The 27,286-nt window shown below is 37.3% G+C and overlaps 1 protein-coding gene across 6 annotated transcripts in view; it reads left to right on the top strand.

Moving 5' to 3' along the window:
- The window catches only part of LOC106867557 (uncharacterized), a 235,134-nt gene that overhangs the window by 199,270 nt on the left and 8,578 nt on the right, over positions 1 to 27,286 (top strand). For 5 of the 6 annotated variants that reach the window (XM_089361797.1, XM_089361799.1, XM_089361801.1 and 2 more), the window contains 2 exons: positions 7,408 to 7,879; positions 23,778 to 23,991. In XM_089361797.1, the coding sequence (XP_089217923.1) occupies positions 7,408 to 7,879; positions 23,778 to 23,991 (686 nt within the window). The remainder of the gene's footprint in view (positions 1 to 7,407; positions 7,880 to 23,777; positions 23,992 to 27,286) is intronic. The other variant, XM_089361798.1, reaches the window with a different exon arrangement.

Below are 27,286 nucleotides of genomic sequence, written 5' to 3'. Positions count from 1 at the left end.
ACCGATCTTCTCTTTTATTCTGCTTCTTTCTTCTGCTCTCAATCGTATTCTCACGTTTAGTTTTTGTTTATTTAAATAAATGGAAAGGAAGACAGAAGCTGAAAGGTAGGGAAAGATTGTTAATGTTTTCAAGGGAGAAAAATCTGCCAGCTGAATTGAGCACGACGAGAGTAAGTGCCTTCTTCCCTTTTGAAATGGGTGGCGCCCATCGTTGTGAAACAACTGGGAGACATAGCTTTAATGTAAACTACTTATAACAACATTTCTTCTCCTCATATTTTCACACACTTCAGATTATTTCTAGCTCTGGGGAACTATTCAACTGAAGAACAGGGGACTAAATTTTAAGATAACCCCTTCCTCGCTTTTGTTTTTTTTTTTTATTTCTGCTTCCCTCATTTGAAGCTCCATATTTTTAGATAATGATATTCTGGCATTCCCCAAGTTACAGAAGCTTTACATTCATGAAAACTTTGCTCTAACATAGAGTTCCGTAACGCTAATCATATCATGGAAATGAACGGGGAAAATGGGTTTAGTATTACCTACATTAGGGTAAGGTTTACAGGAGAGCAACGCCTTTCGTAATACGAGTCAAGCCCACACCATGAATATTATTGTATTTTAAATGGTTTAAGGTTATGCAAGGAATCTGAATCATTAAATTGCTGGTTACTTTGTTAATAATTGCAAAACCCTTGAATAAGTTGGTACCTTGAGAAAATGTAAACTCGTCAAACAGTTTGTCTCCGTATTAAACGGCTTCGAGCCAAAAGTTGTTGTTCGTATTTATTTAATAATCCTTTCTACCTCAGATGTAATTGATGCAAAAGGAAAAAAAACAGACGTAAAAACGTTATATTGTTAATAAAGTACACAGGGACGCCCTGCGCATTAAAAATATAGCAGTAGTTAAGTCAGTGACATTTCATATAGAGAGGTTTAAAAAGCAAAACTGTCAGAAGCTAACTGAATATCAGTCAAGTTACTGTTTCTTACTCAGAATATGTTAAAACTAATTTAAACCCCAGTTAACTTAGATTAACGAGAATATTCTGCTAAATTTTACTCAGTTGCCTTTGTGTTGGTATTCGAGAACTATGCTCTAATGTTTGTGAACAGCACATAATATTAGACTTGAGCAAGGAGAAAATAGAATCCAATAATACGTGGCAAAAATATGTTTTACGTCGGCTTTAGAAGTTATTTTTATGAAAAATGTATGAATGTTTATATATATATATATATATATATATATATATATATATATAAACATTCATACATTTTTCATAAAAATAACCTCTAAAGCCGACGTAAAGCATATTTATCTATATATATTTATATATATTACTATATATTTATGTATGTATTTATATATGTATATATGTATATGTATATATATATATATATATATATATATATATATATATATATATATATATATTCATGTAAATGTATATATAAATGTGTGTGTGTGCATATAGATATGTATATGTATGGATATATATATATATATGTGTGTGTGTGTGTGTGTGTGTAAGATAAGCTAAATGACAATTCTTCAATGTCCCGCCATCATATTTCCTGTACGAAATGACCTCCAACTCGCTGTAACTTCTGGCTTGATATACTAAATGTATTAAAAACCAACATTACGTGATTTATGTTTATCGTACCAGGAAAAAACTACCAGGAAATATATTTTTCTAAAAAGTTTCCGTTTTATTTTTATTTTATGTTGTTTTTGTGACAATTCTTATAAGTGTCAAACGATCTCGAGGTTTTTGCAGTATAGAAAATGTTGTCACCTCTACTTTTCTTCCCATGGGGAAACTTTAAACACAGTTCATAAAAATTATTTCTTCGAGAATCATTCTGCCTATGAAAGACACAAATTCCAGTAGCTACGCGTCTACAGAAGATATATACCTCCGCCTTAGCGAAGGAGGAGGTATTGTTTTACAGTTGTGCTTGTTTGTTTGTTCGTGGACAAGATATCTCAAGAACCGCTGGAGGGATTCGGATGAAACTTTCAAGGATGTTTGGCCTCGTGACTAGCATGATCTCATTACATTTTGGGATCGATCCGGTACCGGACAAGGATTCTGGATTATTTTTATTGTTTTTCTACTTAATTTTTGAGAGCGGTCGGGTTCATTTTTTTCTATTCTTGTTTGTGAGAGCAGCTGATTTTATTTCAGATATTCTCATTTTAAAAATCATCTCAGGCTAATCATTGAGAGGACATTGGTGTTGTCCTGGCGGAGGTTTGCACTCTCTGAGTGCTCTTGATTTTTTGCTTTTAAATCGTCGTATCTGGTGAAGCCATCATTTACGGAGCTTCAATGTTACACTTATAAAATTAAATGCTAAGCTTACCCTTTACTAGTTATAAAGATTATATGCTCGAGAACTCATCAGCACTACCACATCGCAAAACAGAATTTTAATTTAGAAATCTTCGTATTTGTTTTCTAATGTCTCAAATGAGCGGAAAACATCGAAGACAATTATTTGTATTTAAATATTTTTCAAAAATTTGATTTGCAAAATTTCAGTTCATTAAGGTGTACTTATTCAAAATAAATGAAAATATGATCGGCTTTGAGTTAGTTTTAAAAGTTTGATTAAAAAGATATAGTATTTCAAGATATAATGATGGCGTTGGTGTATCTAAGCAGGTGTGTGAGTGTGTGTTTGCGCGCGGGCGCGTACCGACTTCGATTTTGTCTTTCATCTTTTCGAGGTCGATATAATAAGTACAGGTTGAATACTGGGATCGATGTAATCGGCTAGGCCCACCCCACTCGCCCGAAATTACTGGCCTTGTACCAAAATTTGAAATCAATATTGAAAATAAACTTAAGGCGGTGAGCTGTCGGAATCGTTGGTAATCCGGGCAAAATTCTTAGCGGCATTTCGTCCGTCTTTATGTTCTGAATTCACACTCCGCCGAGGTCTACTCGACCTCTCTTCCTTTCAGAGTCGATAAAATAAATACCAGTTTAACACTGGGTCGATTTAATAGACGTAGCACTTACCTCAAACCAGCTGGTTGGTATCGAAATTTGAAACCAATATTAAAAATAAACCACATCGAGCTAAGAAAAAAACAACTCATGGTAGGTCAATGGCATGAAATTTGATAAATAAATTAAGAGGTGACGTACTGACTGGCATACGAAAAAATAAAATTATTGTTTTATTGAAGTGTTTTCTTACTTACAGAAAGAAAACAAAAATCTAACAAAAATTATGTTAACCTCTATCAACGTAAAGAAGTAATTTTAAAAAATTAGGAATTAATTACTCTAAAATAATTTACATATCCCGGGGATTTAACTATAAGAGCTATTTAAACAGCGAGGTTAACTGTATGTTCATTGGCTCAGGAACACAGAATTTCAAGCGCAACCCTAAAATTTGGGAGTGGGCCATGGAAACGCTTTGAATATTCTCTTGGAAGACTTCATCGCCAAAACGAAAGAAGAGAGAAACATATTTGGACCGATTTGAAATTTTACTTTTTTCAGTGTTCTTTTATTTTCTCACGTGTATCAGTCATTTGACTGCAGCCATGCTGGAGCAGCGGCTTTTTAGTCGAACAAATCGACACCCAGGACTTTATTCTTTCTAAGACTAGTACTTAGTCTATCGGTCTATTTTGGCGAACTGCTAAGTTATGGGGGAGGTAAACACACCAGCATCTATTGTCAAGCGATGGTGGAGGGACAAACACAGACACACAAACATATACACACAAACATATGCACACACACACACGCTCGAAATGAGGAGTAGATAGACAGCCGACAGCTGACTAAGGGTCGTTTTTGTGTTACTTGTCCTGTTTCCATTTTTTCTCTCGTTGTTTGCGTTAATTTCGCGTGCAGGCTGTTCCGTTGATCGGATCAACTGGAACCCTCGTCGTCGTAACCGACGGAGTGCCACGATATTTATATATATATATATATATATATATATATTTCGTTTTGGGATTTGGCTTGCAAGATTCTTTATGTGAGGTCGTGTGTTGAAGCATATTCCGTTGTGCCTGAGGAGAGTCATTCTCTTTTAATGCCTTATAATTTAACACACTCACCGGTAAAAACTATTGAAAAGGTTGCAACGAAAATTTTAGAAAAATAAACAACAAATATGTGAAAATTTTACCGGTGAGCGTGTTAAATTATAAGGCACTGATTGGAGTTCCGTTTAGTGGGGAAGTGACCTGCTCGCCTAACCAGTGGCCTCTTTCGAAAGCTACGACACTTTGAACATCCGATAGTCGGGTTAATGCAGTTGTAAAAAGAAAAAAAGCATCTTCTTCTTCTTCCTCGTCTCCTTCTCCCCATTCTGTCTCTCTAATATGTATTTGTATGTATGCCTAATATACGCACTTCTATATTTATATACATTCATACTCACTTTGCACAATGCAATTCATACAATGTTCATAGGCACGCATATGAACACATTTCATCTAAAATAACCTGCTCGTGTGGACATTGGTGCATGCGCATATGTCGTTTTAACTCCATAATTCACTGTGATACAGAGAGCGATAACACAGATAACATCGCTTGCACAATTATGTAAATGATATCGATACGAAAACAGGCACGATATCACGTTATTCTAATGAATCCGCAACCGTTATGTTAGGAGCTATTACGCTAGCCACAGATATCCTGGAAAGACAGATCATTTCTGATAGCCTGAAATGCTATTTTTAAACATGTTTTCGGTGTTGTTCTTGCTGTTGTTGCCGGCCGTCTTCGGCGTCGTCGTTATTGTTGTCTAAGCTGTGTAATGTCACCAGCGATGGTGATTGTAATAGGGTTGCCGTTGTTCAGATGAGAGATCTGGCGATAGCCGTCGATGGAGACTGCTGCTGTTGTTGTTGTTGTTGTTAGTAGTAGTAGTAGTAGCGTAAAGGCGCGTAGCTTAGTGGTTTGGGTATTCGTCTCACGATCGTAAGGTCGTCAGTTCGAAACGTGGCTGCGCGTTGTACCCTTGAGCAAGACACTTTATTTCACATTGGTCCAGCTCACTCAGCTGGCAAAAATGAGTAGTGTCTGTAATTCAAGGGGCCAGCCTTGTCATATTTTTTTTTCTATGTCACGCTGAGAACTACGTTAAGGGTACGTGTGTTTGTGGAGTGCTCAGCCGCTTGCGTGTTAACCTCACGAACAGGCTGTTCCGTCGATCGGCTCAACTGGAACATTCGTGTTCGTAACCGACGGAGTGCCACTTTTAGTAGTAGTAGTAGTAGTAGTAGTAGTAGTGGTGGTGGTGGTGGTGGTGGTAGTGGTGGTGGTAGTAGTAGTGGTGATGGTGGTAGTAGTAGTAGTGGTGGTGGTGGTGTTGGAGATTGCTTTCCTACTGTTGAATGGTGTGGTAATGGCGGTGGTGTGGGGTGAGGTACCTGCTTGGTCTGACCTTAGTCTGACTTCAGATAAGGATTTTAATAACGAGTTATATATGTTTGCCTGTTACCTTTTACTTGCATCAGTCGTTGGACTGCGGCCACGCTGGGGCACCGCCTTAAAAGATTTAGTCAAAGAAATCGACCGCAGTACTTTTTCTTTTTTCCAAAGCTAGTTCTTATTCTATCGATCTCTAAGCCGAACCGCTACGTTACAGAAACATACCCAACACTGGTTGTCAAACGGTGATGGAGACACACATACACGCATACACACGGAAACAAACAAGCACACACATATTATGGGCTTCCACGCAGTTTCCGCTTTTCAAATTCACTCACAAGGAAATGGTCATCCCAGGGCGAGAATAAAATATATTTTGCCACACAGTAGGACTGGAATCGAAACCACAAAAATGAACTCAGACTATTTTCAAGGAGCTGTGACAAGGAGTTCATATTCGTTCTTAGGGACATTCAAGAACACCCACATCACCACATCACTGTGTTATGATGAACGGCAACTGTGACAGGGGCTTAGGGTATAATTAAGCACAGTTCCGAAACTGTAACCGATATCAGATGTTCAGTTGTTCCTTTCAACCTATTAATAAATAAATAAATAAAACTGGCACTCCGTCGCTTACGACGACGAGGGTTTCAGTTGATCCAATCAACGGAACAGCTTGCTCATGAAATTAACGTGCAAGCGGCTGAGCACTCCACAGACATGCGTACCCTTAATGTAGTTCTCAAGGAGATTCAGCCTGGCACAAAGTGTGACAAGGCTGGCCCCTTTGAAGTACAGATACAACTGGGTTTTTTTTTTCCAGCTGAGTGGACTGAAGGAGTGTGAAATAAAATGTCTTGCTCAAGGACACGACGCGCTGCTGGGAATCGAACTCACGACCTTAGGACCATGAACCGAATGCCCTAACCACGTGGCCACACTCCTCCACCAAATTATTGGTGTGTAGTTATACACCGGACAGATTTTACGAGACCACTAGTTCCGGATGAGTAATACTGATAACCATGTATAAGGCGGCGAGATGGCAGAATCGTTAGCACGCCGGGCAAAAGCGATTAGTGACATTTCGTCTTCTGCTACGTTCTGAGTTCGAATTCCGTCGAGGTCGACTTTACCTTTCATCCCTTTCGAGATCGATAAAATAAATACCACTTGATCACTGAGGTCGATGTAATCAACTAGTCTCTTCCCCTGGAATTACTGGCCTTGTGTCAAAATCTGAAACCAATACTAATAACCATATATACACGCATTAAATCATACACACGTCCAATATAAAGGTGTACAAAGATATTCTTGGTTCTTATGTGTATATTGAGACGTCAAATGTGTGTTATGGTTTTATAAAAGCAAACAAAAAAAAAAGAACTATTTCTGTGCAGATAAATAGCAACAGATAAAACAGTGTATAAACTGTAAAATTTGAGTTGAAAGCAAACTAGCTGTTATCTGCATAATTCGATCTGTTGTACCATGGAAGTCATGAGAGAATCTATCATCTTCCTAACATATTTATAAACTGATCAATAAGTCGCAGGATCTTTCGGGTCCTTTGTATTCTTATTTGCAGCTATTTGATATATATATATCTGTTTATCTATCTATCTATCTATCTATCTATCTATCTATCTATCTATATAAATATGTATATATGTGTGTGTGCGCGCTTGTGTGTATGTGTGTGTGTGTGTGCATGTGTGTGTGTGTGTGTGTGTGTGTGTGTGTGTGTGTGTGTGTGTGTGTGTGTGTGACATGTCCAAAAAGAAGCCAATTTGTTTTTAATATAAATTAATAGTTCCCTCTCTCGCTCTCTCTCTCTTTTTCGCTTTCTCTCTCTTTCCCTCTCCCTCCTCTCTCTCTCTCTCTCTCTCTCTCTCTCTCTTAATCTCCTCTCTTGCTATGATATACTTCATCAATAATTTATTCTGTCTTTGTCCTCTTTTTGCAGAACACACCTATGTAAAAATCAAGCAGTTATAACCTTTCCCAGAGACCAGTGCAGGCACTCAAGCGGTGTCAGCGACACCTGTTCTAGTCGAAGTGGCAGCACTGAAAGTGTTAGTCGCGAAATTCCATCAAGCAAAACAAGGGTTACAGTTGTCCACAACCCAACAAATTCAACGATATTTAATAGCAGAGACGTATCTCAATTCGAGAGGAGTAACTCAGACAAAAATAACAGAAGAGCATCCCAATACGAAAGGAGTACTTCAGAGAGAAATCATCACTGTTTCCCTCACAGACTTGGCCGAAATATTGGCACGCTGTTCTGTAAATCCAAAATGTTACGTTTGGGTGTGTTGCTATTAGTTTTAATAATTTGGGTTGGTGTAACCTATTCAGCAATAAAGAATCAATCAGTGGGTAACGGAGGTCAGTTGAAACAAGCTAACAACACATATCACCCATCACACCAGTTGGTAAGTCTCTTCTCTCACCTCATTTGTTTTGACTGAAAATGTTGATGTTTGATTTCTTGCCGCTTTTTTCGACTCCTTTTGGTCATTTGTTGTCAGTATCCTCATCACATTTATGCTCATCATCACCATCATCATCATCACCATCATCATCATCAGTAGCATCAACGTTATTGTTATTACTGTTATCATGCCTACGTCAACGAACATTCTTTTAAATTTATGCCCATCAAGTATCGTAAACATATGGACTACATACATACGTACGTATGCATGGATGTGTGTATGTTAAGTATGTATGTATGTATGTATGTATGCATGTATGTATGTATTCGTTCAAAGCTGGTGGTTCACTCCGTCGCTATTCAGAATTTTGTGCTACTTGTTGCCCGAAGGATCGCTTATGACTTGAAAGTCTGATTAGCATCAAACGAATAAACTCTGCTACATGTTTGGAATGCGTGCGTGTGTGTGCAGAGAAAGAAAGAAAGAAAGAAAGAAAGAGAGGAGGAAAATATTGATTAAAAGAGGTGAAGGAGAGATGAAAAGCTAGACTACTTCAATTAGAAAATAATAGTGACCTGGATGAAAAGAGAAAACAAAACTGGCCTCTTATATCATATAAGTTCGTCCATCACACTGTTCTCTTTTGTAATATCTACCAACCATGTAAACTGTCGAGCTGTAGAGAATTTGTTAAGGTCTATCTTAGAAGAGAAGAGAATGACAGACAATCAGAAAGGTCACGGGAATGGTGACTGTTATATAGTAGAGAATAGACAGAAGAAATAACAGTAACCGAGTCTGTCCACGCATCTATTGGCCGAACATTCACCAATCATTTGACTGGGCAGGATCCTCATGTATGTTGATATACATTAAACAGTGTAATGTACAATTTGCATGTGGAGTTTGGACTAAGCAGACGATCAATTGTTCGTGACGCAGATCTTCTGACGATAAATGAGTAACTTAACACTTCTTTGTGATACAGCCTTGACTTGAAACGAAAGCATTCAATATTTTATACAACTGGGTTCATGTCTGCTTTTTTTTTATTTCTTTTATCTTTTACTTGTTTCCGTCATTAGACTGAGACCATGCTGGGGCACCGACTTTAAAAAAATTCTGTCGTATGAATCGACCCCAAGACTATTTTTTAAAGTCTGGTACTTAATCTATCGATCTCTTTTGCTGATCCGCTAATTTACTGGGACATAAACACCCTAACACCGGTTATTAAGCGGCGGTGGGGGACAAATACAGACACAAACACACACACACATGACGAGCTTCTTTCAGTTTCCGTCCATCAAATCCGCTCACGAGGTTTTAGTCGGCCCGACATTATAGTAGAAGAAATGTGCCCAAAGTGTCACGTAGTAGGACTGAACCCATAAGCATGTGGTTGGGAAGCAAGCTTCTTATCACACAGCCACACCTGCTAAGAGTATTTTTTTTTTCATTTCACCTAACTTGTTAGCTTAAAACATTAAAGAACAGATGTTGTCGTATCAGTTTAAATAAAGGTCGACCTCTGTATAAATCCCAGGGAGGGTTTGTGGAGTTTTGTCCTTGATTGTAGAGTCAAATAAATGATAATCTGATACTGGTAGGAGTACTCAGCCGGGATTAATATGCCCCCTGGGGATCCATGTAATATTTTGCTGTTAAAATTTACGTTCAATAAATTGTTTATACTTCCACAATATTTAAAATATTTTAATATCTTTATGTAATCTCTAATAATTATTTAAAATTTTTGCCACAAAGGCAGCTCGGGGTAGGTGTGGATGAGTCGATTACATCGACCCCAGTGTTCAACTGGTACTTATTTCGTCGACCTCGGCGGAATTTGAACTCAGAACGTAGCGACGGGCGAAATACCGCTAAACGTTTCGTCCAACGTACAAATGATTCTGTCAGCACACCGCCTTCTATGCAATTTCTAATAATATTTAATTATAAAAATATAGTAGGATTTTTTCGATATACATCGAATGGCTTTGGCGGTGCAGTAGAGTAAAAAAGGAATGAAAGGGGTCTAGAGGCACAAAATGGTTGAGAACCACTGAATGGTAAATAATGTTCCATAAAATATTCCTGAAATTTTGGGAGAGGGAGCCAGTCGATCAGTTCGACCCCGATACGCAACTGGTACTTAATTTATCGACCCCCAATACGCAACTGGTATTTAATTTATTGACCCTGAATGGATGAAAGATAAAGTCGACCCCAGCGGAATTTGAACTTAGAACGTAGCGGTAGACGAAATACCGCTAAGCATTTCGCCCGGTGTGCTAACGATTCTGCCAGCTCGCCGGCCTTTAATGTTCCATAAAATATTGGCCGGTCTTACAGTTTGGAGTAAATCTAATGAGTCGCTGACTTCAATTAAAGAACGGAATCGATTGGTGAGGCAGCTAGTGTCACTTGGGAACAGCGATTGGACTATTTTTGACAACAACAGCAACAGCAACACCAAATGCCATTAATAAATTAATCCAAGTGAATAAATGAAGCATTCTGGTCACGGATGTCAGAATTAGTTGGTTTGAGGTGATGTGGATATGTGTATGTGTGAAGAATGTGTGTATGTGCAATCGTAAAAATATAAATCTATATATGTATATATGTCCGTGTGTACATGCGTACATGCGTACATGGTTATATAAGTATGTATTATATAAGTATGTATTATATAAGTATGTATTATATAAGTATGTATTATATAAGTATGTATAGATCTGTATATGTGTATATGTCCCAGTGTACGTGTGTACATGATTATATAAGTATGTATGTATGTATGCATGCATGTATGTATGTATGTAATTAGGTGTATGAGGCATCGGAAGAGATGAAAGGGTGGGAAACTGGGATGTCATTCAAGTTAAGATTTCTTAAACTCTCGTTAAGGACGAAGGAAAAGTTGTCGGGAAGGAACGGAAATGGGGTAATTGGGAAATTGGTGAGAGTAGGAGGGAGAGATGCAAGGGTGGTTGTAGTAGGAGTGTATAGTGAAGTATAGTCGTAGGGAGGTACTGATGGTGGGAGTGAGACTATGTTAATGGTTGTAGCAGAGGAGGAGGGAGGTATGGGAATGAGATGAGGTGAGTGGGTGATACTCATGGTTGGTGGCAATGAGACAGTACGATGACGGTTAAGAGAGTGGAGATGATGAGGAAAAAGTCGAAGAAAAGAAAGATGTGGGAGACGTATACAGGATGGGGAACGAAGAGGAAATAGAGACAGGGCTGTTAGAAATGGAGGACATTTTGGTACTCAGGCTTTGCTCAAATATAAGGGAAAATAGCCACAAACGAGGATCAATCCTTGAAACTTGATAATTAAATCGCTTTCCTATGGACCAGATATTAAGTCCTGAGTGAAATGGAAGGCTGCAGACGTTAGGTGTTTCACAAGAAAGAAAAAGCATTCACAGTAATAAAGATTTCAAATTTTGGCACAAGGTTAGGGATTTCAGGGAGGGGCAAATTGACCATAGGTCCTGACTGGTGCTTTATTTTTTTCGATGAAAGGCAAAGTTGACTTAGGTGGGATTTGAACTCAGAATGTAAAGAGTCGAGAGAAATGCCGCTAAGCGTTTTGTCTGACATGCTAACGATTCCCCCAGCTCGCCACCTTAAAGGTAACAATGATGATACTTTCTATTATAGGCGCAAGGAGGGCGGTGAGCTGGCAGAAACGTTAGCACGCCGGGCGAAATGTTTGGCACTATTTCGTCTGTCTTCATGTTCTGAGTTCAAATTCCGCCGAGGTTGACTTTGCCTTTCATCTTTTCGGGGGTCGATAAATTAAGTACCAGTTGCGTACTGGGTCGATCTAATCGACTTAATCCCTACCCAAAAATGTCGGGCCTTGTGCCTAGACTAGAAAAGAACCGTTAGAACGCTGGATGAAATGCTTAGCTGTATTTCGCCTGAGTTCAAATTCCGCCGAGGTCGACTTTGCCTTTCATTCTTTCGGGGTCGATAAATTAAGTACCAGTAAAACACTGGGTAGATGTTATCAATTATCGCCCTCCCCCGAAATTTCAGGCCTTGTGCCTTCAGTAGAAAGGATCATAGGTGAATTTATGTATATATATATATATATATATATATATATATGATGGGCTTTTTAAATTTTCCATCTACCAAATCTACTCACACGGCTTTGGTTGGCCTGAGGCTGTAGTTGAAGACACTTGCCCAAGGTGCCACTCAATGGGACTGAACCCGGAATCACGTGGTTGAGAAGAAAGCTTTTTACCACACATGTACGCCTGCGCCTATTATTTATTTTATCGATCCCTGTCGGATAAAAACTCAAAATCAACCTTGACACCGTTTGAACTCAGAACGCAGGAAGGGGAAGTTAAGATATTTCCAAGCACTTTACCCGGCGCTCCGCCATTTTTGTCACATTGAAAAAGAAAATAAAAAGCTATCACTGTGTGATGAGTGAAATATGTGTCTATGTGTGCATGGGGGGGGGGGGAGAAAGTTCAGTACATGTGTGTGTGGGTGTAATTTTGTATGTGATGTGTATGTTATGCATAATTGGCATATGTGTGAATAAAAATTGACTGTGTGGAGGAAATACTGTATTTGTGGGAGTGTGCGTGCGCGCACATGTATTATAAATCTTTTCGATTAAAGACAAAACAGTAGGCTGGAATTAAACTGTCAAATCAGCAATTTAAATTGGTTTCCATTAGAATTCTTTATGTTCTAAAAACAGTGACTGGATTCTTTAGTGAATACTGAAATGTTTGGCTTTAAATAGCCTGGCAGTAACTAAAATGTTGTTGTTGTAGTTATTGTTATTGTTGTTGTTGTTGTTGTTGTTGTTGTTGTTTAGCGCCTGGTCATTCCGCTTCGAGGAAAACGTATTATTAAAGGTCATTCCAAAGTGACCATTCTATTATTTTGTTTTAAGAGATAGTGTAACTAGCCGTATATTATCTAATACATCTTTCTACTTTTTAAGATGGTAAGGTATTTTGTTAAATCAGGTTGGGTTTGGTTGTTATTTCTTGCAATTCGAAAGGCCAAGTAGAGATTTCTTCATTGACTTGTGTCGATGTATGCCTTGGCTTCTTTGTACTATAACCAGCAGCTAGACAGCTTCACTGGGATTATGGACTATAGCCAGAATCTAAAAAATTCAACTAATTATCATCTACATTATCGCTTTAGACTATAACCAGACAGACAGCTTGACAGAGATTATCAATAGCCTGGCTTTGTATTATAGCAAGAAGAAGGCAGTTTGACATGGTTTATTTATATTCTGATTTTGTACTATACTCAGAAGTTAACGTGACAAGGTCAGTCTTTATTCTGGTCCTTCTCTGCTCCTAAAAACTGGACACCTTGGCTGAGTTTGTCACTTTAACTGAGTTTTGACATTAACCAGGCGTTGAACAGCTTGGTTGAGTCGAAATAGATCCTGGGTTTTTACTATGACCAGAAACCGAAGGTATGAAGTTGAGAGATATACTGCAATCAAGAATCGAACTTGTGTTTCAGGTATTACTTACTTGACAAACATGGCTAAGCAGTTACGATGTCCACTTCGCTACAATTCAAGCCTCAAATTCAATCCTACTGACTGGTATCTTGAAAAAATGCATTTGTCATAACCTGTGGACGACCTAAGCCTTGTGATCGAATTTGGTTAGACAGAAACTGTGTGGATACCCATTTGATGGAATGTACCTACAATTTGAAGGTCCAGCCTAGTCAAAAATGTGCCACGTTGATTCTACTGGAGAATGACGTTAAGAGTACACGTGTCTGTGGAATATTCGGCTACTTCGAACGCTAATTCAATAAGTAGTATGTCCAGTTGGCCGAACACCTGGAAGTTTAAAAGTTGATTGTAAATCTAATATGACAACCAAGAACGATAACTGTAAACGTTCAACTAAATCCTTGTATTCTGGTTCTCCAAATTAACCATAACGAATTGCTTCTGTCTTACGTTTAACGAAATACCATTAAATAAACAATATTTATTTTATATGACGTGTCGTCTCGCTTATTATTCCCAATAGGCTATTTGGTTCTCTTCACGAATATAAACGCTTATCAATGCTCTGTTACTGCCATCAGGTGGGGGAAGTAAAGCAGCTATTACAGCCGCCTCTCTTACGGATCATATGTCGTTTAACTTTTGAAACGGACATCCCTCGAGCACAATCAAAACTACTCTTAAACAAAATTGTAGGCCTTGAGCATTTTTTCTCAGTCATAAAATTCCGCAGAGAAAAATCGTTGTGCAATCATAGGGACAATCAAAAACGTAGTACCACTTCCTTTTGTGCAGTCAAATTGCCCTTGCGACCAATCAGAAACACGTAGATTGTATGTTATGTTCCGTAAAAAGCGCAACAGTAAGATTTACAATAAGAAATTATCCCGCTAGCGTTTACAACTCACAACATTCTGATACAAATCTTACACCGGCCTGAATTATATATATATATATATATATATATATATATATATATATATATATGTAGTGAAACTACCTCCCGCCATTAGATACAAACTACTATCGCCATTACATACAATCTTCTCATTTAAATATAAATAAATGCGAGCGTAGTAGAGAACCCATTCCTTGTCCATCACGTGACTGATCATTATTCGAATCGGCAACTTCTTCGAACCGTTCCCGCCAGAACGCGAACTGACCAATCACGGCCCCTTATAAGGTCACGTGATGGAGTAAAATTCTGAAGCCTTCGGGAGCCCATAGTTTGTTATAAATAGCTTTAACTCATACCCAATAATTTGTCTCGGTCCAGTTTCTCTTTGAGAACTGTTCCGTGTACCACACGACAGCAGCAGCAGCCAGCGACCACTTCAGCAGCTTCGTCCAGCCACGATGACCTCCGCCGTCGCCACATCAGCAACAAGAGTCTACTACTACTATCCAGCATCATCATCATGACCAACACGATTCTACGAGCACCTACCAAGCAGCCTCTACGCTACCAGCGTCAACACGATTTACTATGTACACCAAACCAAAACTCCGCGGCACATCTCTCTCTTCGATTCTGTTAGGTGACTCAGCTTCACCACGGTAAATAAACAGACAAGAGTTCTTAAACAGACAAGAAATTCTCAGCCAGCGATGAACATCTGTATAACAAGAATCAAGGCCCTGGCATCGACGCCAAAACACAACTAGTGATAAGCTCTGCAACACTCAGCCTTTCCTCACTTTCACATACAGAACTTTTCCTATAGTGTACTAACGAACTGGTATAATTGCTCACGTGTCATTTACTGACTCTCTTTCTCTCTGCTGTAATAACATACACACACATGTATCACTCACATACACACTTTTCTTTGTACGACGGCCTGTCTTTGATTATGTTCTTATATGTCGCATTCACACTCTCACACAGACATACATCTATAACGCTACAATAAATATATCTGTTATTCATCTTATACGGTTGTGGTCTTTCATTACTGGTCATCTATGTTATCGTCGCATAACATATTATGTATATCATTCATTGATATATATTTGTATGTTCGACCGTGTGACACGTTTAAATAAAAGGAGTCCTCTGTTTTTCCATTCGTCACCATATCTCCTTTTATGAGTTCGCACGGTCGTCCCTTACATATATATATATATATATATATATATATATATATATATATATATATATATATATATATATATATATATATATATATATATATATATATATATATATATATATATATATATATATATATATAAAGTAGGTACCGGTATACCACTTGCTAGAAAGAGGAGTTAACACTCCAAATTCACAAATTTTTCACTATTAAGAAACACAGTGAATGCAATGTATATGATAAAAGTAGACTTTATCGTATATAAACCACAAAGCAAGAACAGGTATTTTGGTATCCATTGATTTTACCTTTTGTACGTTTAGTTGTATTCCGGTACCTGACTTTATTTATTTGTATATTTTACCTACATAGGTTAAACTTGCTGGTCACTTTATTATTAATATTATTATTTTAATAATGATAATAATACGTTATTAAATTTTACATTGTACTGGCTCACTTTATGTTCGTTTTTAAATGTATATATATATATGTATATATATATATATATATATATATATATATAGATAGATACTCTTTTATTTGTTTCAGTCATTTGACTGCGACCATGGGGGGGGGGGGCAAACACAGATACACAAACATATATATATATATATATATATATACGACGGGCTTCTTTCAGTTTCCGTCTACCAAATCCACTCACAAGGCTTTGGTCGGCCCGAGGCTATAGCAGAAGACATTTGCCCAAGATACCACACAGTGAGACTGAACCCGGAACCATGTGGTTGGGAAGCAACCACACAGCCACTCCTCTATATAATGAAATTGTTATTCTTACTCATTCTCATCCTCTCTCTCTCTTCCCCTATCCCATTCTCCTTCTCACCCTTTCTTTCCGTCTCTCTCTCTCTTTCTCTCTCTACCTCGTCTCTTTATTTCTTCCTCTCCCTTCTCCTCTTTCCCTCTCTTTCTTTTCCAAACATACTCTTCCTTTGCCCGTTCTCCGCTCTCTGTATTTCAATCTCTCTCTCTCTCTCTCTCTCTCTTTCTCTTTCTGTCTCTCTCCCCTCCCTCCCAGCGTAACTGCGCAAACTCCAGACTCACGTAGGATATCTTTGACGTTCTTAATCTGCCTACCCAACACGAAATGCCAATTAGTGTTGTTTGGGTTACAGCTTCGGCGACTACTGATAACAAACATGTCTGCCATGAACGCGCCTCCGCAACTTCAAGCCTCACAAATCGCTAGACGGACATAAAAGTACATCTTACTCGAAAAAGAAAATAACTAAAGTAGAATCAAGAATATGATATTCCTCTGGCTGGATTCCATTGATGATAAAGCACGGTATGGATGATGATAGTATGTTTGGTCTAGCTTTCAAAACCGGTGATTTCTTAGTTTTTTTATTATTTTTATTGCTGTTGTCCAGTTTAGTCTGAATACGTTTACAATCTCTAACGGAAATTGTATTTGGGAGCCTTTATAGTATAATAGCTAATATATATATATGTATATATATAAATCTGTGTGTGTGCGTGTTTGTCAGTGTGTGTGGGAATGTATGTGTATCTCTCTCTCTCTCTCTCTCTCTCTCTCTCTCTCTCTATATATATATATATATATATATATATATATATATATATATATATATACATATAACGGTTATTTTGTTATATTTCTGCTGCTTTTAAATAAAGTATATATATATATATATATATATATATATATATATATATGTATGCATGTATGTAGATATACATACCTATATATATGTATGTTTGTATGTATATGTATATACATACAAATACACATTCATATACATACATATGTATATATATATATATATATATATATATATATATATATTATGGGAGGGTGTATCTATGTCTATGCACGTGAAAGTATGCATAAAGATAGATAGATAGATAGACAGACAGACAGATAGACACAGAGACAGACAGACAGATACGATAACAACAGAACAGAATCAGAAACAGGGAGACAAAGAGATGCTGAGACAAGATAAAGAAGACATTTATTAAAATATGAATCAACAAATGAATGAAATATGATGAAAGTAAGTTCTCGGGGGGGCTGAAGGAGAGGGGGCTGAAATGAAATTTCTGTTCAAGGATAATCCCCAGAAATAGCAAACCATTAGCTGATGATGATGATGATGATGATGTGAGTCGAAGTGAATCGGATGCGAAAATATAAACAGAAGAGGTGTGTCTGTTGGTATGACGTCAGATGAAATAGAGACTAACGTTTCGAGGGGAGGAGGTGGAGGAATAGAAAAATGTTCTCTATTCTAGCGTTGTAGCTTATCCACTCTCACCCTCTCCCTCTCTCTTTGACTCTCTCTCTCTCTCTTTCTCTCATTCACTCATTCCCATTTAATGATACTCTCTCTCCCTCTCTCTCCCTCTCTCTCTCTCTCTCTCTCTCTCTCTCTCTCTCTCTCTCTCTCTCTCTCTTCCTTACTCACATAATCTATCTAAAACAGACTTGGGACGCTAGCTAAGCACTCTGTACCACTGGGCTCACACGAAAATGTAATAAATGTGATTAGATTTTAATGAATTAATATGACACCAGCGTCCCATAATTAATTATATCTTAATCACTAAAGATAAGCTATTACTCAGGCATGTCAATCTGTTTCCATTCACCCATCTTCACCCACGATTTCATTTTGTTTCTTTATCTTTTACTTGTTTCAGTCATTGCTCTGTGGCCATGCTGGGGCACCGCCTTGAAGTGTCTTTTAGTCGAACAAATCAACCCCAGGACTATTTTTTAAAGCATGGTACTTATTCTATCGGTTTTTTTTTCATTTTTTGCCGAACTGCTAAGTTACAGGAACCGAAACCAACCAACACTGGTTGGGGACAAACACACACACACACACACACACACACACACACACACACACACACACATAGATATGTACGTATATACATGCGTGTGCATATATGTACGTGAGCGTGTGCGGTAGGTGATGGGGGAACATGTTAGAGATACGTCTTCGTTGATTTAATGACTTAATGACGGCCCAGCTTGACCAGTCTGACAAAGTTTATTTACTCTATCTACTTCGCTTCAATGAAATATGTCTAATAATAATAATGATAAGATCCCAAGAAGTTAATGTCTGTAGCACCTGTTGTCTAGCCTGCGAATTCTCCCAAAGTTGGGAATGTGGGCAGAAGTCACTTGGTAATGTCTTGTGAAGTAGTGCCACTAAATAGCGTTCTGAGAATCAGTTTTATTAGATAGAGTGTTGTGAACCAGTGTTAATAGATTGAGTTTTTCGAAGCAGTGATGCTGCTTAGAGTCTTACGAAGCGGTGTCACAAGACAGGCTCCTTGTTGTAAGTCCTCAGATGTGTCCCTAGTTAAGGGCTCGTGAAGCAGTATTATTAGATAGAGAGCCTTGTGAAAAAGCTTTGTCAATACACTGTGTCTTACTACATAGAGTTCTGTAGACAAGGAGAACTGCAGTTCAGTCAGACTTGTTTCCTTTTTCTTTTTTTTCTCTTTCTTCTTTGTTAATGCTGACACAAAATGTTACAATATAAGAGCATAACGATGGCCATCAGAAAATCGCAGAATTTCAGTTTTCAGTCTTAAAACGTTTTTTGCTGCCTTATACTTAAGAGGCGCATTATATATACAGAAAACGATTGGTTAAAACTATTTGTACAATGTGTGCCTGGTTGGGCACGTATCAACCGGAGAAGCAAAATACGAAAGAAACACAGAAAGTTGTTTATAATAACTTATCTGTCAAGCATCTACCTAATTGATACCCCGGGGACAAAAATTAAAAAAAAAAACAAAACATGGAATCTTTCCTTCAAACTAATTCTAATGGGATTGAATATATTTTTTCAATGTTTGTATTGTATAAATTCCAGCGAAGACATGTAATTGTACTTAGTTCCGCTTGTATATTCTTAGTGTGTAGTTGATATGAATCGCCGTAGAAAGTACATAACTTTCACGTTCAACCGTTGAGACTATCTCTTAATTGGCCAAATGAGAAAAACATAAAAAAGATCGAAACATCAAATTTATTTTAAAATAGGTTATATTTTTACCGATGGTTCAATGAGTTTTGCTAGAGTAATCAATCAATCGAATCGGTTATTACTTTCCCACTGTTAGGTAAAGGCCTTCACCTTTATTCTCATAACCTTCGAATTTGGTTAATCGATCTCAAATTATTGTTAAATATATCCAGGTCCCTCCTCCATTTTGTTCATTTTCGCCCACTGTTTCTTTTGCAACCTCTCATTATCAACATTCTAACTGTCTTCTTCTAGAACGTCCGCCCCAACTCCATTTCTGTGATTTTACGAACTTGAATTCATTGTTTTATTTTCTTCTTACTTTGTGCCAAGCATAATGCGTTCGTCAGCTCTTCTAAGCTTGATTTCTTGGGGTCTTTCGTCAAATTCCATATTTGTGCAACATAAAAATAGGATTGTTAGAAAGACGCATTTGTTGTTAAGCTCCACTTTTATGGGGAATGAGACTCTACCATCCTTTGACAAGAGCCACAGCAGCCAAGTGCTGATCTTCACAATCGCACTGTCAAGTAATAGGATATATCAAACATTGCTGCGCATCAATATTGATAATATACATTTAGAAGTTAGTTTCGTCCCCCTAAGGCTGGATTTCAAATTTTACCAGAACCGAAAATATCGTTCCTCGTTCTTGGATCTACAAAATGAGAACTGGATTTAAAAACGATACTTTTATTCCTATAAAAATTGGAGCCGTTCGACGCCAGTATTTGTTTTATGAAAAAAACTTCTTATTTAGCTTCAGTTTGGGTTTTAAGCGTTCCAATCATGACCATCTCATTCTATTTTCTATTTGGGATTGTAAGGAGGGTTGTGTCCTTCCGTTTAGTAGGAGTCCCTCAAAAAGGTCTTTGGCATTGTTGTTCCTCCTCTGACAAACACATGTAGAAATGAATCGATATCTCTTGGATGAAAAATGTCACTCGTTGTAGTTCAAGAGGTATGGATGGTGTTTGGTGAGTGAAGATTGCGATTTGATTTCAAACCTTGGCTTTTGTCACAAAGTAACCTTTAAAAGTGCATGAATCCACATCCACTTCCTTAAAATAAACTTTGAACGGAGACAAAAAAGAATATGTTAAAAACAATACTTTAATATTCAACATTGATGTAAGGCAGCGAGCTGGGAGAATCGTTAACATTCCGGGTAAAATGCTTAGCGGCATTTCGACCGTCATTAAGTTCTGAGTTCAAATTCAGCTGAGATCGACTTTGCCTTTCATCCTTTCGGGGTCAATAAAATAAGTACCAGTTGAACACTGAAGTTGATGTAATTGACTAGCCCTCAACCCCCGAAATTGCTGATCTTTTGTCAAAATTTGAAACCAATATTTTAACATTGATATCAAATATTCAACCAACCTTTCTATAAACAACGAATGTTTAGTCATAAGTAGACTTCAATTGCTCATCAATCAGTGTAAAATCCTAGAAAGAAATTACAATATTATTTCCTTGTAATCTGCCGCTTTTCCTATTTGTTAGTCTTCGTTTTTTTCTTTTTCTCATTACATTTTCATTTCGCCTCCATATTTATTTCTGATTAATCAGGATATTTTGTTGTTTCAGTCATCTAATTTTATTCTGTTCCCCTTTATATTGCACTTCTGGCTTGAAAAGTAGATCTCCTTTGTGGGTAATAATGTTTAATAGAACTGACCCCTATAATCCCCAGCTGTCAGTAAAACTTCATCGCCAACCTCGAGCGCGTTTCAACACGACGCTGTCCACATCTGACAAAACTATCATTTGTCTACTTTTAACAATAACAACTATTCCTGGAACAGATTTTATTTTAATTTTCCTGAGCTCCATTTATTAAGATTTCCTTATCTTCAATGACAAGCATCCATTCCGCCAGAAAAATAACAGAATACATTGCAGAATAAACAAAAGTGGTTGTGGAAAAGTAAAGAACTAGTTTTCCTGTTTAACCTCTTCCTGTTTCACTTTAGTTTGAGTGGTGATAAATGGCAGAGGCGAGTTGGGAATCAAAGTCGAGATTGTTTTGATTTTCAGCTCTATTTCAATTTCCTTCACCTTACTAGTACCCCCGAGAAAAAAAAAAAGAAGAAGAAAAAAACATGTAATTCATAAAATATCAATTTCCTGTCTTAACTATCTTGAGCTTTTGTTGTTATTGGGTTTCTTTTTTTTTTTTTTCTATGTAAAATATGTTCGGGTTTTAGGAATGAAAGAAAAGTAAAAAAAAAAAGGGTAGACAAGTAGATTGATCATAGCGATTTCTTTTCTTTCGTCAATAGTTATTGCTTAGAGTTGAGGGTTGTCCTGCGGCACACTGGCACATTCAAAAGGTGCACTACGGCACATTAAGGAACTATAAATTCATTTTCTACACGTGCCTGCAAAATCTTGTAAAATTATTGGTTTCAAATTATGGTACAAGGCCTGCAATTTCGGGGTGTGGGGGGAAGTCGGTTACATCGACCCCAGTGCTCAACTGGTGCTTATTTTATCGATCCCGAAAGAATGAAAAGCAAAGTCGATATCGGTGATTAGCAGCATTTTGTCCGGCATGCAAACAATTCTTCCATCTCACCGCCTTTATACCTTGTAAATATATGGCCTTTACGCAAGACCTTTGTTCAGTATTCTAGTTTATTTAGGCAAAAACTGGCTTATTATTTCGATGTTTATTCCATTGGGAAAGACTTTACCTTTTTTGTTCAAGGACTAATATAATAAGGAACAGTGACATACTGAGGGATATATTAATCAACTGTGCCCCACTCCCCAAATATGTTACCTTGTTCCAATGTTTAACGAGATGAGTTAAATTTCTGTAAAACCGAGTTCGCGAGTCGGATTTGCTTTCGATTTTATCATTCGTGGAAAATATGAATGTACAATTTCTGATTAGTTTATATTTGTGTTCCTAAGTGCGGGAACGAAGTTTGCTGAGTGGGTGCAAGCCTAGGTCCAACCCAAGATGTTCAAAGCATTTTCATTGCTCCACTCCACCAAAAAACATTTTAGGGGTAGCGCTTGCAACCCCTGTTCCTGAGCTTGTGTTCCGAAACTAAAAGGGCTATAAAAATCGGTTCTTACTTTTGGTTCTTGTTACGTTTCGCGATAAAAAAAAAATATGTGATTCTTTGAAAAGAATGTTAATCAGGCCACATTTCTCGTGATAAAGACTGAACTCAGCCCTGCATTGCAGTGAAATATTTGCCCATTGAGATGAACGACAACTAGAAACTACACTCAGCTGTCTTCATTATCAATGTGTAAGGAAGAAAATATGGCGACGGAGTACTGTACTTGATATCTTGGAGGTAATTAATGTTAATGTTTTACTATAAAATCTTACCGTAGACAACTTCTTTCAGGGCCAAACGGTTTAAAAAGTTACACTTTTTTTCAACTGACCAAAATTCAATCCTTTGCGAAACGAAATCCGAGCTGGTTTTATTTATTATTTATTAACTTTTTTTTATCAAATCGTTTGTCCTTTTGTTTTATTTGATACAGAATAAAACTGGGAAAAAAAACGAAAAAAAAACGAAAGGACTTGTTATGACACAGAGTAGAACTCTAGTTTCCTATTGTGCTCAGATAGACAAAGTTTGATGATAATAATGATGATGACGACGACAATGATGATGATGACGATGACGACGATGATGATGACGATGACGACGATGATGATAGTGATAATCGTAATCATCATCATGACGACTACGATGAAAGCGATGGAGTATAATTTAGTTTACGAGAGTAAATGAATTTTAGTGACGATAATTAAATATATAAACATGAAAAAAAAAATGATTATATAGAGAAATTGCCTCGTGATGACATCTTGACTAAACACCATAGAATTGTGATTTTAAAAGAAAGTATACGAAATAAAGAGATAATAACATATATAATTTCTTTTTCTAACGCTTAGAATCATCAGATCTGCTTTCATTTCTAATTTCTATTGGTTGACGGGGTTCAAAGTCATTTTACTAAAACTGATTATTTAATGTTCACAGAAATGATGATGATGATGATGATGATGATGATGTGTACGCAGTTATTTAAATGCTTTTTTTCCCTCCGCCACCACCACCACTTTCCACACTTCTCCACCTTCCCTTTCCATACCTCCTGCCCCACACACTTTTTGCTCGAACAAAATTTTGTTTGTGTTCTTTTTTCTTTTTTTTCTTTTTTTGTTTTTGTTGCCGTTTAATGCAGGAATCAGCGCGTCTCAATTCCATACTGGTTTCTGAGTTCAAGAAAGCTATCAAGACCACACACACAGCCCGAGAGTTGATACGACTATTTGCAGGCAAGGACGCCACCAGGGAACAGATTGATCGCTTACTCGGCTACGAGCTAGAACGCACATACTCAGACAGAGGACGGTTTCCACGCATGATGAGTGGCTACGATGATGTTATATCAGGTGAGGATTGAACCCTTGTCACTTGGACTTTCCACTGATTTTACTTTCTAGTAATGCTGTTGCTTGCTTGTTTCTTTCTTTTTTACTTTTTTAATCTTACATACATGTTAACGATCTTTTAAGGAGGTGAAATAGCAGAACAGTTAGCGCGCTGGACAAAGCACTTAGCGGCATTTCGTCTGTCCTTACGTTCTGAGTTCAAATTCCGCCTAAGTCGACTGTGCTTCTCATCCTTTTTGGGGGTCAATGAAATGACTTCCGGCTGAACACTGGGCTCGGTGGAACCGACTTACCTTGTGCCAAAATTTGAAGCCATTATTGCTTTAGCATTAAGAATAGTGAGCATGCGGGATCGTTAGTTCTCCGAACAAAATACTTAGCGACATTTCATCCGTCCTTAACATTCCGAGTTCCACTTCCGCCGAAGTCGACTTTGCCTTTCATCCTTTTCGGGGGCCGATAAAATAAGTACCAGTTGAGCACTGGGGGGTCTCCGTAATCGACTTAGCCCCTACCACTCCCTTGTTGGTCTTGTGCCAAAATTTTAAACCAAAACATGTTATAGATTTTTAAGGCGGCTAACAGGCAGAATCGTTAGCACGCCGGATAAAATGCTTAGCAACATTTCTTCCGGTTTTACGTTCTGCGTTCAAAGTCGAATTTGTCGTTCATCCTTTTGGAGTACCGGTACTTGTGTATATATTAGAGAAAAATAATTGTATATGTTAAAGTTATTTTTTGTTATTACTACGTTTATACTGGGACAGCGAGCTGGCAGAACCGTTAGCACGCAGGACAAGATGCATAACGGCATTTCGTTCGTCTTCCCGTTCTGAGTTCAAATTCTACAGAGGTCAATTTTTGCCTTTCATCCATTCAGAGAACAATAGCAACCCAGAGAAAATTTGAGTTTTGATATCTGTTGCCACATCATTAATTGAGAAAACCTCGTTTTTTTTTTTTCTTCTTTTTCCAACCCGATCACATTTTACATTCATTAGCACAGGATGACAACATTGATCAGTTGATAAGTCGTGACTGGTTTTTAGTAATTCCCGTCCCAGCACGACTGCTGCTTTGAAGCCGAAACAATTAAAAAATTTAAAGTAATAGATAGATAGATAGATAGATAGATAGATAGATAGATAGATAGACAGAGACAGACACAAAAATAGATAAATAGAGATAGAGATAGACAGATAGATAGAAAGAGAGACAGTTAGATAGATAGAGAGAGACAGAGAGACAGAGACAGATAGATAGAGAGAGACAGACAGACAGATAAAAACAGATAGATAGATAGATAGATAGATAGATAGATAGATAGATAGATAGATAGGTAGGTAGGTAGGTAGGTAGGTAGGTAGGTAGGTAGGTAGATAGGTCAGATAGATAAAAATGCTATCGGCGTGCAGACAGGTAGTCAGGCAGCCCCCTACATAATTCCTATAGCCTACATTCCGACATTCTGTGTAAATATGTGAGTGTGCAGAAAAGAAGAAAAAGAAATTAGTAATGCATTCAGGAAATTAAGGCGGATGTAAGATGAATGAATGGAAGAGGAATCATCAGTCTGGAGCCAAATTTGTTTTCAGTTTGGTTGATTAGTTTTCTGTTAATAACAATTGAAACGTTAAACACGGCTGCATTCATACAACCTTGGCCAAAAGTGATGCCAAGGTTGTAATGTAGGTTTGTGTGTGTGTGTGCGTGCGCGCGCGCACATGCATGCATATATAAAGACATGCACGGGAGGAAAGAGACAGAGCACTTCCAAATTACGCGTGCATATACATATTCATGCATATACACACACACACACACACACACACACACACACACACACACACACACACACACACACACACACACACATATATATATATATATATATATATATATATATACATATATATATATTCTGCATAAATCCATAACTATATATATATATATATATATATATATATATAATACAAAGAATATATATACATGTATACACACATATATGTACATACTTACATCTACATGTGTATATATATGCATATCAGGGTACAGGACGTTAGAACAATGAACTACAGACAACGGAACGAACACATAGGAAAACGGAAAGCCACTTGGAATATTCCTTCATCAGCTGTCTCTATTCTAACTAGACGTTTCGTATATATATATATATGTATGTTGTATGTATATATATATATATATATATATATATATATATATATATATATATATATATATATATATATATATATATATGTTTGTATATATATATATATGTATATATTATGATTCCGTATTGCTACTGTTTACATCTCGCTCAGAGATTTAATAGTATATATATATATATATATATATATATATATATATATATATATATATATATATATATATATTATTATTATTATTATTACATTATATTGTATTATATTATATTATATTATATTATATTATATTATATTATATTATATTATCTCTGTTGAAATTGGGTCAGTTGGAGTGGCCTACATTCAGAGGTATTGCTCGACACAAATGTAGAGTTTCATGTAGCTATTTTTATTTAGGAATTGTCACACCGATCATTTTGAAGTTCATTGAACATTATCAATATCGGACGAAGCAATCGTCGTGTCGGTTTCTGAATGCGTGTGAGGGGGAGAGGGGAAGAGAGGTGTCCGTGTTTGTGTATATGCGTATGTATGTGCTTGTGTCAGCACAGATTCAAGTCTCTGTGTAAACGATATATTTAATTTCACATTTTAGCGCAAGGCCAGCAACTTCGGGGCTGTGGGTTAGTCGATTATATCTCCCCCCAGAGTTCAATTCGTACTTATTTTATCGACTTCGAACGGATGAAAGGTATTATATCGACCCCAGCGGAATTTCGGATTCAGAACTAGAAAACGAATTGCCGCTAAGCATTTAGCCCAGCTTGCGCGCGCGTATATGTGTGTCTGTATTTGTCCCCCAACCACAGCTTCACAACCGGTGTTGGTGTGTTTATGTCCCCACAACTTAGCGGTTCAGCAAATGAAATACCACGCTTAAAAAATAAGTACTGGGGTCGAGTCATTCGACTAAAATTCCTCAAGTTGATACCTCCGCATGGCTTCAATCTAATCTAAATATTAATAACATACATTTACTCCACACACACTTGCTGTCTCTTTCGGGACATGCTGTATCCATCATTTGGACATCATTTTCTCTCTGTTTGCAGTCAGAGGAAAATGGCTGTCGTAAATGTCTTACCTTCCTGAAGGACATTAACTGCATAAAGGAATTTTTGATATCA

Source organism: Octopus bimaculoides, chromosome 13, assembly GCF_046866305.1.
Source record: "Octopus bimaculoides isolate indiv1 chromosome 13, ASM4686630v1, whole genome shotgun sequence".
Taxonomy (NCBI): domain Eukaryota; kingdom Metazoa; phylum Mollusca; class Cephalopoda; order Octopoda; family Octopodidae; genus Octopus; species Octopus bimaculoides.
The sequence above is the reverse complement of the archived record's forward strand: the minus strand, read 5'-3'. Positions and strand labels throughout refer to the sequence as shown.